General features: G+C 39.7%; 1 protein-coding gene across 1 annotated transcript in view; it reads right to left on the bottom strand.

The window, feature by feature from the left end:
- Nucleotides 1-19295, bottom strand: part of MAPKAP1 (MAPK associated protein 1) — a 160021-nt gene that overhangs the window by 17348 nt on the left and 123378 nt on the right. The window contains exons 8-9 of the mRNA XM_074973648.1: nt 15751-15858; nt 6292-6432 (exon numbers count right to left, since the gene is read on the bottom strand). Coding sequence (XP_074829749.1) covers nt 6292-6432; nt 15751-15858 — 249 coding nt within the window. The remainder of the gene's footprint in view (nt 1-6291; nt 6433-15750; nt 15859-19295) is intronic.

Here is a 19295-nt window from a genome sequence, read left to right on the forward strand (position 1 = left end):
TCCTTTTGGGCTTTTCAAAAGAGCAGGAGTGTTTGAAGCCAAAAGCAAAGTAATTATCAAACTGTATACATAACCTGTATGTTGCCCTCCTAGCTTGCTAAAAAGAAGCACTATAGCAAAAAAAGTAGTGTCAGGAAACACATTTCACAAATATGTAAGCACAACTGTTCTGAGAGCGGCTGCTAAAGGGATTCTAAGGTTTATAGAAACAGAGACCTCCTGTGTTGGAGTTTTTTTAATCACCACTATTATATATATTTACTATCTCAAAAGACAACATCTATTGGTAGTATTGTATCAATACCTTGTTTGCTATCCAAACAGATTCTTCCAAAGGAGGGTGTCCAGTCCTGGAGATTGTGTACATTTTTACACTTCTCCTAGCAATTTAGAGCCAACCCTAATAAGGCAGCTTGGAAAGCAAGTAATGGATTCTGTAGCTCCTGGCACAGAATGTGCCTGTTTTTGGGCATAGGCTTCCCCAGATGACTGCTTACTACACTACTATGTGTCTAGGTGAACCTAGATACACACATGGAACAGAGAATCCTATAATAGACAAATCCTGAGAGTGACTGTAGAAAATGTTAACTATATTATCACTTCAAATTTTATTTCTGAACTTGTGAAAGAACAGCCTTTTCCTTTGATCCGAGACACCAAAGGAGCAAGGAGAGTTAACACTGTGCTGGAATCTACCCTGGAATACACACTGTAATTTATGGCAGTCTTTATCACAGTATTACAAAGCAACAGCCTTGCCACGCTGCACTGAAGAGTACAGGAGCTCATTGGTTAGTTTACAATTACAAGTCTCTGTTGACATGACTGAACAAGCATCTCAGTATGCCTTTCCTAGGGAGGCCTGTGTGGAGCCTTAAAAGTAATTACATTTTTAGGTCATGAGTTATAGGTCAAGGTCACAATGAAATAGGGAAAATGGAGCAAGCGTATAAAAAGTATTTAAAATTATAATGTGTTGCTGCTGCTTCTCTGGGAAACTAGCAGAGATAAACATTTCCCTTCTAAGGCCTTTGGGTCACTTACTTTGGAAATGCTATGCCAGGTTTGGCTAGAGTGTAAGGAAAACTTATTTAAACAGGAGATAAAAGAAAAAGATGATACTAGGTTAAAACTATCTAAAACCTCTACCTCTCCCTTCTCAAAAATGAAACCCCAATTGATACTTACAAATCTGTTTCAATTATAAAACCAAAATGCACAGATAGCAAAAGGCAGATGCACAGAGCATGCATATTGCTACGGACCTTTGCACACAATGTAAAATAACCTTCGTTTTAACCCTGGTCATTACAATATGGTTTACAGAATGCCAAACAATTCTTACTTTTTGATTCAGCAAATGCATCAATTTGTCCTTACACATCCCTCACATCACAGATACCATATTTCAATTAGGCAGTGCCAAGAATTTAATTGATGCTAGAAGTGTTAGACCTAGATAATTTGAGCAGGCTGAAACTACATCAGGAGATCCACTTTTTTAGAAGATTTCACTCTAGAAACATTTTATAACCCAGTTTTATTTTTTATTTCAATGTAATCAATAATTGTCCAAAATCTGAACATTTTCTAGCCTCTCAAAGAAAATGATATTTGAAGTTGTTGATGAGAGTTTTTATTTTTATGCTCAAAAAAGTCAAGAAAAGTTATACAAAATAAATGTACAAATCCTTTATGTAGAAATAACCCTTTTCTTCTTCCCTTCCTAAAGCAAACAAAATATCATTGCCACTGGAAACAGCTTTTAAAAATTTCATTCTATGGTCCTGCAACTCCAGAATTCACACAGTCAGTCAATATTGTTAATGTACCTTGTTAATTTGATAGGATTTGTCAGGTAACTCCACTGGAAAATTATATAAAACTGTTCCAGATGAACAGATGATTGTGACATGAATTAAAGTGATAGAACAATAGTGGAATATAAACCAGAAATGACACCCAAAGTGGCTGTTGATTTATTGCCATACTGAGTTTGGTTCTGGGCTTCCATGTATATTAGTGCTACAAATCTGGGTCCATTTAGCAGAGAGATGCTCATACATACATCACCAGCTCCTGCTCCAAGCCAAGGTCACTCCCCATTGCATCAATCTTTTCAACAGAGGCTACTTCACAACGCATGGATTTTGTAACCATCTCAGATGTAACAGACTTTCCTCCTCTTTCATCTTTCCTTTATCATGTAAAATACACTTTAACTTCTATTATTTTTATCTGCAAATTGTTGCTGTATACTTCATCTATTATTTCTGTATCTCGGCATCATTTGCTTTAGCCTGCACACATCCACAGGAGCACATTCTTTGTCAGTGCTATCTTTTTTTGTGTTATTGTGCTCCAGTATGCATGTATTTGAACCCAAAATCCATAGAGTATGAGCTAGTTCATAAAGCTTATGCAGTTTCTGCTTTACTGTCTGAATTAGTCACATTCACAATCAAGTGAAATGTATTATTCCTTTCCAATTTTCTTTAATGCAGCTATTTTATCAAAACAAATGGTACAGATTCAACAACCCAGAACTACTGTTTTGTTCTTGCTGTTTTCTTTGCTAGGGTCTGGAATGGGCCATTTTAATAACATACTTTACCAGCAATAATTTTTCAAATCAATATGCCTCCTTTAATTTTGATAACATAGTGCACAAATAAATACATCTTTTCCTTACCGCATGCTGGAAACGGAGTAGAAATGTTGACAATACAGTACATGTGCATTATAATGTAACACAAGTTAATCATAAAACCCCAGACCCTGTGACCGCTGTGACTAAAGCCTTCAACTCTAATAAAAAGTCAGCCACAGAGTGGTCATTGCTTCCCTCTATATTTATATAACTCCTTTTAGCATCAATAAGAATTACACGCAGGTGTATACACTCCTGGCCATTCCTCTCAGCTCTCTGGATACATCCAGAACCGGATTCTCTCACCGGCCTTACAAGGTGCAGCGTTTCTCAGAAAACCCAAGGACAGGATACACAGATACTTACAGAATGTAGCTTATAGCAGTGGCTCTCATCCTTTTTCTTTCTGAGGCCCCCCACAACATGCTATAAAAACTCCACGGCCCCCCTGTGCCACAGCAGCTGTTTTTCTGTAGGTAAAAGCCGGGGCCGGCACTAGGGGTAGTAAGCAGGGCAAATGCTCATAACCCCAAGGCACAGGGGGCCCCCCACAAAGCTACATTGCTCAGGCTTTGGGTTCTGTCCCGGGTGGCAGGGCTCAGGGCCCTGGGCTTCAGCCCCATGCAGTGGGGGTTTGACTTTCTGCCCTGAGCTACCACGAGTCTAATGCTGGCCCTGCTTTACATAATCAAAACAGCTCCTTTAAAATGTTTATTTCCTTACTGGTGGCTTTGTACAGGCAGTTATAGTTTAAAAAAAAAAAAAAAAAATTAAAAAAATGGACTTATTGACAAGTACATTGTTACAAATATAAAGCTATGCAATTTTAGACAGGGGCATTACTCCATAGCCAAATTTCATAAACTCTTTGTAGCAGAGCATCTATTACATTATATACGAACGCATAGAACCTATTGTGACAGGGTGTATAGACCCCACACTGCCAAGGAAGGTGTCAGATAGGCCTTGTGTGCGTGGCTAGCCCTGCCCCTCTGACCCTGTCAACCAGATATGGTAGAGAGGCAGACTTTAAAAGGGAGGAAACTGCAGTCAGCTGGAGGAAGAGATCACCCCGATCAGGAAAGTGCTGAAGTGACTCCTGAAGCCACAGGAGAGACTTCCACCCAGGACATCTCCGCCCCACTCCTACTTGGAGTGCAGCGATCCCCTAGGGTAGGCCTGACAGAGCAAACCTCATTCAACAGCCCAGCCAGAAAGACTCCTTGAAGACTGCTACACAGACAGCCCCGAAGTAAGATGGCACTGTTGTCCTTTTTCCCTTTGAGCTGGTTATGGGGAAAAAAAACTATTTTTGAGTGTGCTGGACATTTAACTTTCCTTTTGATCCCCCATCAGAAGAGACTTAAGGAAACCCCGAAGGGTGGGATCCCCCTTGTAAGAAATAAGTAACTGGGGCCGGTGTCTAAGTCACCCAGTGAACATAACTGAGCGAGGCCACGGTCTCCCACCATCTGGGAGAAAAGCCTTCAGGGACACTTACACTATTATCTAAAACAAATCAACCAGCCAACAAAAGGGACATTTGCTATCTTTAGCAAATTTAACAGAACAAATGTAAAATTGTGCTAAGATTTTTTTCATTACTGTTGGGGCCCTGTTGCACATAAAAATATCCCTCCCCTTAGAAAGGTTTTACCAGTTTGAGGGAGATCTCCTGTACTTAAAATGGGAGTACTGATGGAATCGGTACGCCTACTCAATCTTGAAGGATGTTTTTATGTGTGGCCACTGTACAGTCCAGTGTTTCCTGGCCAGTATGTATATTCCTGCAGTACACGGAGAGTAATCAATACAATCGATAAACGAAGTCATCTAATGACTTTAGGTTCTCAGTACCCTCAGGAAACAGGTTTTTCCAGGAAAACTGTCACTTAACTACTGCTAATATGTAATATGACTGATAAATAAAAATGCTACAAAGAAAACTCATTGTAGCTGACCAGCCATAAGCTATTTGGCACTGAATGCCCTAAAATCCATAAATACAAACTACTATATGTATTGGCTCTGACATTTCACATTCAGTGGCGCCCATTCTACCACCACACAGCAAGAGAATTAACACATTTAACTCCCATTAGTGCTAAACAGCATTGACCGTTAATGTTTACTTTTAAAAGCACTGAGACATGAACAACAGAAAAGGCTCCAGTAGGAGAAATCCCACATACATAGAGTTTTTATGACCTTACTTGGGAGTTTTTGATATTTTCCATTTATTCATACCTTGAACACCTCACTGGGTTTTTGGTTTTTTTGTTTTGTACGTAATTAGAATATGAAAACATACTGGAATTTGTGCAGCCATCAAAAATAGACACATGCACAGGGTGCTACAGAAGGTGAGTAAGGAAAGTTTATGGTCCATACACTGGTGAATGGGGTCAGTCCCTTCACTACGAAACAAGTTTGGCCATTTGTTTCCTGTAACAGCTGTTCTCCCTTAACCATTTATCTTCAGTGATCTGTCATGACCTTTTCAAGCTCTCATTTCTGACAGCTTCCAGACACAGTGAGTCAAACTTCACTGGAAGCAAACTATAGTTTGCTCAAGAGCAGAAAACATGCCTAACACTGTCCTACTTCAACACCAGCATATAAATCCTTCCCTAACAAGACAGTTCAAAATAAACTGAAAAAGCATCCAATGTACATATTTGCAGGAGAATATGATTTTTTTTTTACGTGTTCAGAATTGGAGTAATAAGGAGACTAATGGTAGTAAATAATGGAGAAATTTTCAAACTTATAACTATGCTACTAAATAATACAGAAAATATTTTGTAAGCATTTCAGCATTAAATATTTTAGTACTGAATCATTTTTAATATAAAGTATTTGCAAGAGTATTATAGTTCACTTATCCATGCATCATTAATCAAATTTCCACAATTTGAACCAGAGACTATAAAAGCCCTATTATTGTTCAAAATTAGTAAATAGCTTTTTTATTAAAATCTTGTCATCTTTCAGCCTTCAGGTTTTGCAGAACATTGAGAAAGCTAGAAAGGCTAATGTTAAACGCTGTACAGAACACTAGCTACATTCTATTCCACTTTACCATTCCACGAACACCGTTAAAATCTACTGGTTTAATAAAAAAACTTCCTTAATTTAGCATGGACTGATTTTAAGAAAAGAAAATTAATCTGCATGTTTAGTCAGCAAAAACCTTTGCTTTGGAAAGCACAGAGAAAAGAGTCGCTAAATAATGGCCTTCTTAGACAGGGAATTTGTGCTAGCTGATTGATGGTAATACAAATACTTAAGTATTGTCAACCAATGGGCTAAGAAACGAGACATAGTTCATATTTATTTTGAGAGAAAAGATGCCGTTACTGTACTTCTCTGAAGCACAGACTGACAAGTGGGGAAGAACAACCAAAACCCCTTTAATTTAATTCCATTTTACACAGTGTATGTGGGTTTATGATGTTAACTTGATCTTTTTGACTGTAAACAATTAGTAGCAATATTAAACACTATATTGTATGGTCAACTAGACAATGTGGTGATTGGGCATTTTTAATGCACCTGTGTGGGCAGATAACTTTTTCAGGTGGCTGAAGTTTTGAACTGCTCTACTTTCCTTGGCCTTACAGCATAAATTGATTTACCTAACTGAACATCAGTTGTGAACCGAAGCCTATGGATCATGCTGACTTTGAAGGACTTGTAATGGTGGCTACTAAGCATATCTTGAACTGTAGCTATATCGATATGAGGATCTTCCTCTGAGATTTCTTCTCCTCTTGAACCTGCCAAAAAAATAAAAGGCTTAAAATGTGGCACATATAATTAAACTGGAATACAAATATTATTGTCTCTTTTGCAATTACAAATGTATTGTTTGGTCAGTCATAGGCAGTCATGCCTGCTGCTTTTTTATTTTTATTTTTTTTAAAGGAAATACACAATATCAGTGCCCACACATCAGAGGTTAGAAGGAAATCCTTAATGTCAGATCGAAAGCAAAATTTTTCATTCACTACAAGCTTAAGATATTAAAAAAACATCAGGGTGCCACATAAAATCTGTGGAAAATCCTGAAGATGGATTCTAGAGAGATGTGGCCATGCCCTAGAACAGACTTTGCTAACTCGCAGATATCCCACAGCGACTGGTTGGAGGCATGTTGTGAATGCCCTGTGTGCAGTAACTACAGAGACTGCACGAGTCAGCTGCAGTTCCAAGAACAGTTTTGCCAAAAGAGAGTGTCTATGACTAAGCCAGTAGGAGCTCTGCTAAATGGCGATGGCTGAAGTAGCTCTTATCTAGAGGTGGGTAAGAAACTATTTTCCCACCCCATGAATACATTCAAGATTTCAGAAAAGTTTCCCCCTCCTGAATTGGGACAAAATGTCAACATTGCTCATAATTTGAAAATCTTTAAAAAAAATTCAGTTTGGGTCAATTAAAATGTATTGTTTAGATAATTTTGAAACGTTTTATTTTGATTTTGACCACTTAATTTCTTTCAAAAATGTCAAAATGGGACATTCTGACAAGTTTATTCCCCCCCCCCCAAATTTGTGAGAGTTGAGGAATTTATCAAAATTGACTCTTTCCCATAATAATTTTTGATTTAAGCAAATCAGCATTTTTCAACAAAAATATGTTTCATTGAAAAATTACGGGCCAGGTCTGCGGTTATTGTACTTTACCAGTGACTTATAGACACAGCCAAATGCTTGTTGTATCTATCACTATCTTTTTTTTACTACATTTTTCCCACAGTGGGATTTAACTGTAGCATTAACATCTTTATATTTCCCCCCTCACCTACTAAAACTTTATTATTCTTAACAACGTGAGTGGTATCTTGTTTCTTATACTCGGCTCTAAGATAAAAAGCATACACTACTGATTAGTATTCTTATTACTACTGTAGGTACTAGCTTTAGAAAAGGTAACATCTCATTAAGCCAAAATGCCAATTACTGAAAAAAAAAAAACCACCTTAAAATTTTTACATTTTATGATGTTGGATTAATATCAATTTAAAAATTACTATAACGTGACAATTTTTTACAGAGTAATTTCATCTTAGCTGTAAATGATAATTCAGATGCTTTTAGATAAAGTGGTGCATAAATATGGTTGAAAATTGATTTAACTTCTTGCAGAAGATACTGAAGAATGACACATTTTGTTTAATACACCAGCTAATGTAGTCCTAAAAGCTGAAACAACTGCCAGTTCACAGTCCTAAATTTGCTGTGGGAGATTAATGAAAACTTATATTTTGCTGAAATTTTAATAATGGCCAAATGAGACAATAGAATTTTAGTAGCGGTATTAACAATATAGTATAACCAGCAAAAGGCTTGTCAATGTCTATATATTAATACTGTCCAAGACGTATGTGGCTGGATCTTGCTCAATACACTAATGCTTCCTGCGCTGACCCTCTACACTCTGGTGGTGTAAATTTATATCCCGTCTGGGAATTTCAACTTGCAGTGAAACTACAGAGAGTTTCCATGTCTGGAGTCTAGTGACAAGTGGAGTACTTGCTTTTTAGAAAGGACAACAGTTACCAGGGGGAGGAAAACCCTGGCACTTGAGTCAAATACACACTGCTGATGCAGAAGCAGGCTTCCTTTTAATAGAGATAATTTGGAGTTTCAGAACTGCATCCTATTTGTCTCAGCAGGTGCTGCGATCACAGCCATGGAGAGGAGCAGTGTAAACTTAGAGGGAAACAATAAAACCTCAACACTCAATTTTTCCCACTTGCAAAAAATTTCCCCTTTCAGTGTATAAATTCACACCCAGATTTTCTTGTCTACAGTACATATGCTCATCTCTGTGTTGAGAGAACTTAAGTGCCTACAGCTAAATGCTTAAAAGTATACAGTGGAAAAAACATGTTCCAAAGATATCAGCCTAACAAGAACCTTTCCAACTATCTGCCCCATGATAGAAAGGATTAGACTTGTGTGCGCCTCGGCAACACAGAAAACAGCTACCTGGCATTACAATCTAAAGGTATTTTTTAAATCTGCAAACTGGACCGTACCATTTGGATATATTTTTTTTTAACTCCAGTAAACTAGTGTATATGAGCATGTGAATTTGTGCATACCCATCTGAACAGTGTAACCACTCCACACTACAGAATGAGGAGATAAATTGTAACGGCTCCTTCAGAGACATTACAATGTATTTTGTCAAAGACCCTGTGTTAATGTCTCTATTCTATGGATTATCATAATGTATCATGTCAAACACTCATGCTGCAGTATTTCAAAGATACACTGAGATACGTCAAACTTTTGGTGCACTTAAAAGCATTTTGAAACACTATGGCATAGCGGTGCCTGGAAGGAAAGCAAGGACTATAATGGAATGGGTTGCCTTAGGATCAAAAGGAAACTGACTAGGAATATAAGTTAAAGGACTGAGTTCAACAGATAAAACTACTGAAATGCCAGTGTAGGGCTGTCATGCATTCCTTCAATTACCCAACTGTGCTTTAATACTGCACTGTTTCAATCATAAAACCGTGTGCAGTGTTATGATACAATAGCAATATTCTGTGGTCATATATAATATAGCCTGCAGTCATATCACCTTGCATCAGATTTCTAGCTAAGCATGACCTGCCTGGGTGAGTACTGGAATAAGAACTCTCCAAGGAATACTTAGAGGGCATAGGAAATTATTCTGGTGATTCAGTAGTGGCACTCTTCATTCGGAATGAATAAAGCACAGATCCTGACCACCTGCGGTTCTTCCTGGAAGGTGCGGAGGTGTTAACCCAGTGTCCTGTCGTATTCCATGTTTGATCTGAATTGCATCTGGGGAGGTAACTAACATTTTGCCTACTGCAGTTTTCAGACAGGTACAGCATTACCTCAAAGGTTTGCACTACCTAACCTAAGATATTGGGTAATTTTACAATTCACAGTTAGCTATTTGTTATGTTCTACCCAAGAGGTGCCTGCATTTTGGTGGTGGGTGAAGACAGTCCTATGTCCCCCTAAGTTTAATACTTGAAATAATTGGTTCATGAGGATGATATTATACTAAAGAGGAAATGTGTGGACTAATAGCCAATCCAATCTGTACCTAGTCAGAAATTTTGTAGTACCAAAAATAAAATACTGATCTCCTCTATCGTTTTAATCAAAGGTTTCTTAACGTACTTTATAAATATTAACTAATTAAGGTTAAAAAAACTGGGCATGTTTAGACTTAAGAAGACTGCGGGAGGGGGTGGGGGGGGGCGACCTGATGATAGTCTTCAAGAACACATTAAGAGGTGTAAAGAAGACTGTATCAATTGTTCTTTATGTCCACTGAAAGTAGGACAAGAAGTAGTTGGCATAATCTGCAGCAAGGGAAATTTACATTCGATATTAGGAAAAACTTTGTAATTATAAGGATAGTTAAGCACAGGAAAGGTTACCAAGAAAGGCTGTGGAATCCCTGTCACTGATGGCTTTTAAGAACAGGTTAGACAAATCCTTGTCGGGGATGGTCTAGGTTTACTTGTCCTGCTCAGCGCGGGGGAATGGACTAGATGACCTCTCAAGGTCCTTTCCAGCCCGACATTTCTATGACTTTATAATTAAGACTCACAATACACCCTTGTAGAGTATTAATCTTCCGTTCACAGCTTCAATGGGTGGCTTTCCACAAGTCACAGCCTCTCAATCTGTGTTTACTCATTTGTAAAATGGATATAATAAGTGTCTATCTCATAGGGGTATTATGAGGCTGAACTTACTCATATCAGATCCTCAGATGAAAAGCCTGAATAGAAGGGCACGTTAGTAGTGTTATTAATTCTTTGACTGATTAACTAGTAGCCACCAAAATCAGATTCAGGGATAACATTTTCATTAGAATTTAAAATTTGAATACTTGGACAAAGTTTAAATTATTAAACTGGGGGATTTTATATTGGAAATATTTCAGATCCTCTGTAATTCAGAACAACCTCTCCTAATCTTGTTTTATTTGGCTATGTGAAGAGGACAGCTTGAGGTTTGTAGAATTTCTCTAGTTGCATATCATGGGAGAGAAGCCAGGAATTCCACCATCAGAACAGATCATCTATCTAAAGATGGCAATACATTAGGACCCCTGAGGGTGCACTGGATAATAATAGCAGTAATATCAGTAACAGTAGAGATAAATGAAATCCTGACCGCAGAACTTGCCATATTGCTCCTATACCTGCAGCTTTATCAGAATATTGGGGAGACCAAAAGAATTCAACAACAGACGAAAGGATCATTTCCAAGCGCTGACTGGAGACATCATCATAAAAGATACTTGCCCCACATAAGCAGCTGTGAATAAATCTGTCAAATATTTACAGGCCTGTCAGGTGTTTGAAATGGAGATCACAATGTAGTTTTTTAATGTAAAAGCGTCTACTTGGCAAAGCAATCAGCTCAAGTGGACACTCCAGGCCTAGACCAAGAGTCTGTTCAGCAGCTCTGAAGTCAGAGACCAAGGGTATGTCTATACTGCGCACCTTACAGTGGAAAAGCTGCGCCATTGTAAGGCATGCCATATAGCCACTCTTTGTCAGCATGAGAGACCGCTCCTGTCACAAAATAAAGCCACCCCTAACCTGGGGCGGTAGCTTTGTTGGCAAGATCCTGCTTGCAAAAACGCTGTCCACGCTACAGCTTTTCGTTGGTAAAACTTTTGTCAGTCAGGGGTGTTTTTTCTTCAGAAAGTGAGTGCAGTATAGACATAGCCCAAGTGTCTCATTGGGGAAACAGATACTATTCCAAAAAGTGGCTACTAAAGATCAAAGCTGTTAAGTTCACAACTACCTTGGCATTTTTTGCTCTTTCATTATCTATTTAACTAGAGGCAAAGCACCATCATGTTGTTCTGTAAAGTTAGGTTCCTACAAATGATACAGGGATTTCCTGTGCGAAAGAGGCAGAAATCAAAAGTGAGAAAAGCTAAGACCATATATTGCAGAAACATAGCATCAAGAAAGATGAGAACTGTATGAAGTAAAACAAATAAGGAAAACAAATATATTTTCACTATGTGCTTGAAAACAGGAGATGTGAGGAAACGGGCTCCAGGGAGGTCAGCTGCCCATCTCCTGATCATGGTTTCTAGCAAGAAAGAAAGAAAGACAGAGGCATGTCATTCTGATCTGACACACCCATGATGGGGACACAGTTATTTATGACCCAGACAAAGAGGGGTCTGTTGCTTCTGAGGAGCCAGGCCAAATGTCACAACACAAATTATATACCTGAGAGAAGAAAAAATTCTACCATCCCCTTAGGGATTGTGTATCTGAGAGCCCTGGAGGTGGCTTTTCTATGAGACAGACCTCAGATAATCTCTTATGAGCTGGGTTCATTCTTCTCATTATGTGTAGAGCATTAGTGCCTAGGAGCGCCGCTATAGCTGAGCTAGGTGTCTGGTCTGGCAGAGGAGGGAGCATAGCTCAGCTTGGGAGGACCATGAAGACGAGCAGACTGGTACCTTTGATGGTGTGAGAGAAGCCTGGTGGGCCCAGAAGCTGACATGGAGGTCTCCATGCCTTGATGGAAACTAGGCATGATACAGACTATTTGATTTATTACCAGGAACCCATTGGTGAGCATTAAGACAAGCTGCTGCAGCTAGGGTCCACAAGAAAGGAAAGGGACTGAAAACAGAGCCCAGCACGGCCAATTTGGATGTTCACATGCGGACTCCATCACCCCAGCAGGGGGTTGAACTCTCTCAGTGACTAGGCCGGAGGGCTAAGCCACCTCCATAACCACAGAGTGCTGAAGACTCTACCGGGGAAAGTGAGGCAGAGCTGCTCAGTGCTGTGCCACTCCACCAGGGCGAATGCAGGGACAACCCCTCCACCACAGACCAGAGTAAGGTCTCTGTTCACGTGCAAAGCTGAGATTAGTTTGGGAAGATCACCCTCACTAGCCCTATAACTGCACTTAGTTCAGGCGATGGATAACAGAATGAGGTATATCATCAGAAGAACTGATTTTCAAATGGTGAAAAAGATCAAACAGTAAAAGAAACATCAAAATGGAGGCACAGGTCTAGACATTTCTACTGATGTGTCTACATGGCCTCCAGGAACAAAGCATGGAGTCTGACTCAAAACACAAGGCATCAGCTGGCATGTGAAAATGACAGACTGCTAATCTCAAAGATACTACAGAAATATCAGCTGTAGTATGGCTACTTAAAATATTAAATAGATGACATATTCAAGAGCAAGCAAATATGTATTTCCTCAATAAAACAAAAATACATGATTAACTCCATTGCAAAAATGTCCCCTTATTACTTTAATGTACTAGTATATTGCTTAATGAAAGTTCTTAATTGTAATTCAATTAACTACATACACACAGTCCCCAATTACATTTTCCAATAAGACATTGGCTTTGGTACGGGTCTAAAGGCACTTAACCAATTTTAATATATTAAGACCAATTTCCCTTGGTTCCCTGCATTCAGTGGATGCAGGGATGCAATTTCCCTGCATTCAGTGGATGCAGCCGATGAAGTGAGCTGTAGCTCACGAAAGCTTACGCTCAAATAAATTTGTTAGTCTCTAAGGTGCCACAAGTCCTCCTTTTCTTTCTATCACTTTCTGTTTTGCATTGTCCGAGACCTACACCCTACACATCAGAGTTGGAGCTAACAAAAACCAATAATAAAATAATAATTTAATCAACAACCACAAGTAATCACAGACTCTATTTAACATCTCATCCAAAAGGTAACATCTGCAGCACCCCAAGGTCAAACGCTGCCATCCAAGTAGTGGTTCTAGGTCACAGTTTTAGGTGGGGCACCGTATGTGATTTCAGCGCAGGCTCCATGAGCTCATTAATTAACGACGGCGTGGCTGCTCAGTTGTTCTGTTAAGTTCGCTGCAGTCTTGGGGCTCCTTATAGGAATGGGCTTTGAGGTGTGGGGAGGTGCACTGGAGCATCAGCCCCCACAAAAATCTTTCAAGGAGAAGTGACAGGGTTCCACTAGACAGCTGATAGTGGCTGAGAGAATTGGAATCCAGGTGAGTTTACTTTCTCTTTGGGACAGTGTCTCAGCTGCCCTAATGGGAGAGTTACCACTGCACCATGCGGGGGTACTGGTTCAGTGCTGACTAGAGGGAAGAACAGGGCCACCTACTGATCATCAACACCTAGATGTTTCTTAGAGGCTTCCCATCCAAGTACTGACCTGGTATGACCCTGCTTAGCTTGGGAGAACTCAGAGGATCACACCACAGTTCTCATGGCTACGGGGCATACTATGCATCCTTGCCTGGTACTGTACAGATAGGCCTGGAAGTGCAATGTGTGTATTCAGCTTTGAATCAGACAGCCCAGGTTCAAGATTTGATTATATTTTAAATGAAACAGGCAAGATCGCCAAAAATATGATCAATGCTGGCTTTGGTTCAGGAAGAGAACTGGTGCATGTAAGAACAATTTAATATTACACTGTTTGCTTTATGAAATTTACTTTTCATACAAAAGGAACAGTTAAGAGATATACTCAAAAAATATTAAACAATTCATATATATACACCCCAGGATAGGATTATGGAACAGTCTGATTTACTTAAGATTAAAACTATTGTGTTTGCACATTCAGGGCTGGTCTTCTCTACGGGGAGACCTATGCTGCTGAGATCGATGCAGCAGGGATCAATTTAGCGGGTCTAGTGAAGACCCACTAAATCGATGGCAGAGTGCTCTTCAGTTGACCCCAGTACTCCAGCTCCCCGAGAAGAGTTAGGGAAGTCGACTGGAGAGCGTCTCCTGTCGATGCAGTGCAGTGAAGACACTGGGATAAGTCGACCTAAGTTAGGTCGACTCCAGCTATGTTATTAACGTAGCTGGAGTAGCGTAACTTAGGTCGACTTACCTCCGTAGTGAAGATAAGCCCTTAAAGAAGCTCTTCCAACTTTTGTAGGGTTTCTCCCTGAAGTACCCTAGAACAATAGGACACAGAAATAAAGGTGAAGCATGAGGGTGGTCTCAGGAGTGAAGTCTATCCACTCTGAACACGGGAACCAGGAACATGAGGTCTAATCTCAACTCTGACACGGAGTTGCTATTAGTCAAATCACTTCAGCTCAAAGTTTCAGTTTTGCCATTCATTAAATGGGGGACAGCACCACATACCTGGCACATGAGGTAGGAGTTACCCCACTGATGCTCCATCACTTTTCTATGTCAATCCTTCTTGGGGAAATTCAGGAAGAAATGAAAGAAGAAGAAATGCTATAGCCTTTAAGCATAAATGAAAGGATTTAATCTTTGTAAAGGAAAGGAAACCAGAAATTCCATGCTCTACAGCAAGGGCTCCAATCGCCACTTTTGGCAACAGAAAACCTCTTAGCATGAGTTTAACTGTGATCATAAATGCCACCAGTTTTCTGACTAATGAAGAAAAAAAATGAGTGTTGCATAGAAGTGAGAAGAAAACTAAACGGAGAGCCTGGCCACTGGGAAAGTTGGAAAGACAGAGGGATGAACCAAAAGGGGGAAAACTTCATATTTGTCTCCAACAAATTTTGTGAAACTTATAAAAACAAAATAAAACAATCCAAACCCAAAAAAGTAATGTTTTTGAATATCTGGAGAGAAAATAATTTTTCCCCACACTTAGATAAACACCACCTCTAAACCTCTGCTGTAGTTACATCTACATGATTCATTTCTTTTAGAGGTTTAAAAGCTGCTGCTTCTTGGGCAGCAATATTGACATGGTAAAACATATCGCAGACCAATAATTTTATCCACTAAATAGTGCTTGCAACAGAAAAAGTTTTATATTTCAAGTGTTTTTCACAGTTGGTCATAACTTTACAGAACAGAGTTTTAACAGAAAAAGATTAATCAAGAAGTGATAAACAGGATGCAGACCATTTGCCAAAAGGTATGAAATCAATCATTTCACTTTGGATTATTCTTTTGGCACAGTTGAAAAGTGCCTTAGGAAACAGAGCCTCTTCAAAACTTACTCGCCCAGCCGGTACAGCCTGTGTTCCAGAATACATAATTTATGTGAGCGTAAGCAATTTACAAGAGCAAAAGTGAAAAGGGCAAACATACTGTTCTCTCGGACAAGGCAGAATTCCAAAGTGCTCTGGCTCTCCAAGGTACAGTCTAAGTCTACTGGGACATTGGGTTCACTCTGCTTCTCCAGACGATACTGAGGACCTGAAACATAAAAAAAAACCTTGTAAAACTCTCTGGATTCTAATTAAAAGACAGCTCATCAGGGTCAGTTAACAATACTTAAACTCAAGAGGTAAAGTCAATGGTTGTTTATGTCTAAAGTTCCTGTCCACTAGGGAAACAAAACAGTCATAAAGTAGTGGAGGATGGTATGCTTGGAAAGTGCGTGGAAACACAGACTGTCTCAGTCACTGCCCACAGCCTGACACTTCCTGCCTACTTCACCGACGACAAAAAAATATCAACAAACATTTCTGACCTACACCCAACTAGCTCTATGTATCCACCTGTATCCCCACCCAGGTTCTCTCACTGGCAGTAAAGTTGTCTATTTGGACCTCAAACTGTCCTTAGAAAAAGTAACATGCAGCTTTCTTTGACTCAGTATTCCCAGCCATTCTGTATCTGGTGGGAGCTGGCCTGTTGTGAAAGTTAGCTGGCCTGCACTTTGCCTCAGAAATGGAGCTATTCTCACATGCTGTCTGGAAGCTGAAGAACATTCTGAAGAGAAGGCAAATGCACTGCAGTATAGCTAAACAATTCCCATTTAAAGATACACAGTGCTACTTTGCTTATCTGAGTGCTTCCCACTCCCAGCCCGGGATAAAAAACGATGCATTCCTTATTGCAGGCTCAAATGGATGTGCACGCGCGCGCACACACACACACACGAGTGGATTTAAAATGGCAGGAAAGGTTGTGATTGTATTGATGAGCCATTAAAGCAAAGGCGACCATGACCAGGACAACAGAGGCACTCAGAGTGTATGCTGTACTTTGAGACAGTTGGGAAGCAGGCAAGGGTGGGGGTCGGTTTGCAAGAGAATTTATATTATGGATTTCATTTCATTGTGAAACTCAGCTCTACAATGCTGGGATGTTTCTTTTTCCTGCTCATTTTGGGTCTTGTGACAGCCTAGACTTCTAATGCTCAGAAGACTGGCACTGCCATTTTAGACATTAGCGGTGGTGACCAGTGCTATTTTCCACATTAGGTCAAGATAACATGACAGACTTTGTACACAGGAATGAGCCTTTCCAGTTATCATTGTTTCTACAGTTTCAGGTAACAGGTCCCAATGATTGATGGAGTCTGATATGAGTTAATACCTCAATGGCTGTAAGAAGCAGCAAGGGTCACCAGGATATATACGAATCCATCGTCCTACCAGAGATCTGAATACTGTTCACTATTGTACACTTTACACTGAAATAAAACTACATACAGGGAACACTTCTCCCATTAGTGAAATGAAGCCATTTCTGGGGTGTTACAAGGGGGCTGTTTGAACAGCGCACAGAAACACTAGGCAGCGAGTTAGGAGAGTATGAGACACGTAACTTCTGTAAATGAAACTGCAGAGGAAATGTAAGCAGCAGAATGTCTCTTCCTAAGTAGATTGATTGAATCATCACAGCTAATACCCCTAACTCTTGCAAAAAGTACCATTGGGGTGTTAATGAACAGTAATGGCTAGGACAGTGGTGGGCAACCTGTGGCCCATCAGGGTAATCCTGTGCTGGGCTGCGAGACAGTTTGTTTACATTGACTGTCCTACCGGGCTAGGACCTCTGTTTTCTCTCTCAAAAGATGAGCCAATAATTACATAGTGTGGTGCACAGTTGCTGTGGGTCAAGGAAAATAATTTTATCCAAGAAACCCTTTCAATTAATAAGGAATGTACTCAAACCCTGATTCCCCTAACACACGACATGAAGAATAGCACCAGCCACAGTGGTTGAGTCCCCCTTGACAGATATCAGGTCACTACAATACAAATGACTGCTACAACACTAGTACTTTAGGTTAGCATTACAGCTGTGTAACAAAGCTGAGTAGTGAAAGTCCAGTGGAAAAATCTCTCAAACGATTCCACTGAAAAAAAAACATGTTAAGACGGCTGTTGGTATTTTAAAAAGCTAATTAGCCCATTTGTGCTTATTGTTAAAGTCCTTCCTTCTGGCCCCCAAAATCTGGCCAAAAATGCCACTGATAATTTAAAGAACATCTTTAATTTCTAAGGCAAACAGTAACTATTAGATTAAATCATTATTTTCATTAACTCTCTTTGATCATGCAAAAATTTCAAAGTAGCTGCTTTTACACTCCAAAGCTATCTAAACAAGGAAAAGCTGCCTCTATACCTGAGGCACTTAGGGTCTATATACTGGCCCATGCCAGCTGATTCAGGCTCACAGGGTTCTGGCTAAGCGGCTGTTTAATTGTGGCTTGGGCTATAGCTTAAGCTCTGGGATCCTCCTACCTCGCAGGATCCTAGAGCCCAGGCTCCAGAATGAACCTGGACATCTACACTGCAATTAAACAGCGCTTTAGCCCAAGCCCTGCAAGTCTGAGTGTCTAACTGCAGTATAGAAATACCCTTACAGCACAATATCCCTCAACGCACACATCCCATCAAGGCACAAGTGTCCACAATAAAAAATTGTTTTCTCAAGTCACTAAAAATAGCAGCTGGTCTACCAGGCTGACTACGTAACTACGTCTTTTTAGTGATATGAAGAGTCTCTAAACAGAATCTTAATAAAGCAAAACTATTAACACTGAAATCATGAAATATATTCATCATATACTATCATAATTCAAAGTCAGTAAAGCATTCAGAAATATTTAAAACATAAAAAAATCAAGTCTTTTAGCCTCAGATGGCATGCCTCAGAGAGGGAATTTGTTAGCCAATTCATTTAAATTTACTACAGCATAGTTTCAATTATGGCTCCTCATTTTGTTTCCCCAGAAGCCATGTGAAGAGCACACCGCATGTTCTGAGTGTATTTTGCTCTTGAAACAGTGCATTATTTTTCTGTAAAATGGAGTCTCCTTATTCCTGGTGACTTTCAGAACAGATGCAGGGCCAGGCTATTTGTAGGCCACAAGAGGAAAGCACAACTATTCCCTCTGTGCGCAGCACAATTAGCAATTGCACATGTAGCTGGTTCCAAGCATTTATAAAACAAATTGCACTCCAAGAAAAAGCAGAGATATTTTATCTAAGCACAAATAGAAAAAGGAGCAAAGTATGTATGGCACCGTCTTCCTTCTTCTACAAGACTTGAACCATTGCAAATCTGTCTCAAAAACTGAAAAAAAAATAAGGCCTGGTTTGTCAGACAGAAGGACAAGCGGAACTTACTGAGGATAAACTTCAAATAAATACCAAAATCAAAATCAATCTGGATTTAAATGTTGTTGTAGGTGTTTAAACTGACAAGGTAAAGCAGATTCAGACAGAGGGCAAAAACTGCCTGCTTAGTCCATCTTGCTGTAAGGGGACAGTAGACAATCATCTCCAATGGTCCCCAAACAACATTTGGCTGCTGCAGTACACACAGAATGAACAAAGTGGGCAGAGAGATTTGTAGCCTCTGATTTGAATTTCCATGAACTGGCTGCTTAAATC

The sequence above is a fragment of the Natator depressus genome, chromosome 16 (assembly GCF_965152275.1).
Source record: "Natator depressus isolate rNatDep1 chromosome 16, rNatDep2.hap1, whole genome shotgun sequence".
Classification (NCBI taxonomy): domain Eukaryota; kingdom Metazoa; phylum Chordata; order Testudines; family Cheloniidae; genus Natator; species Natator depressus.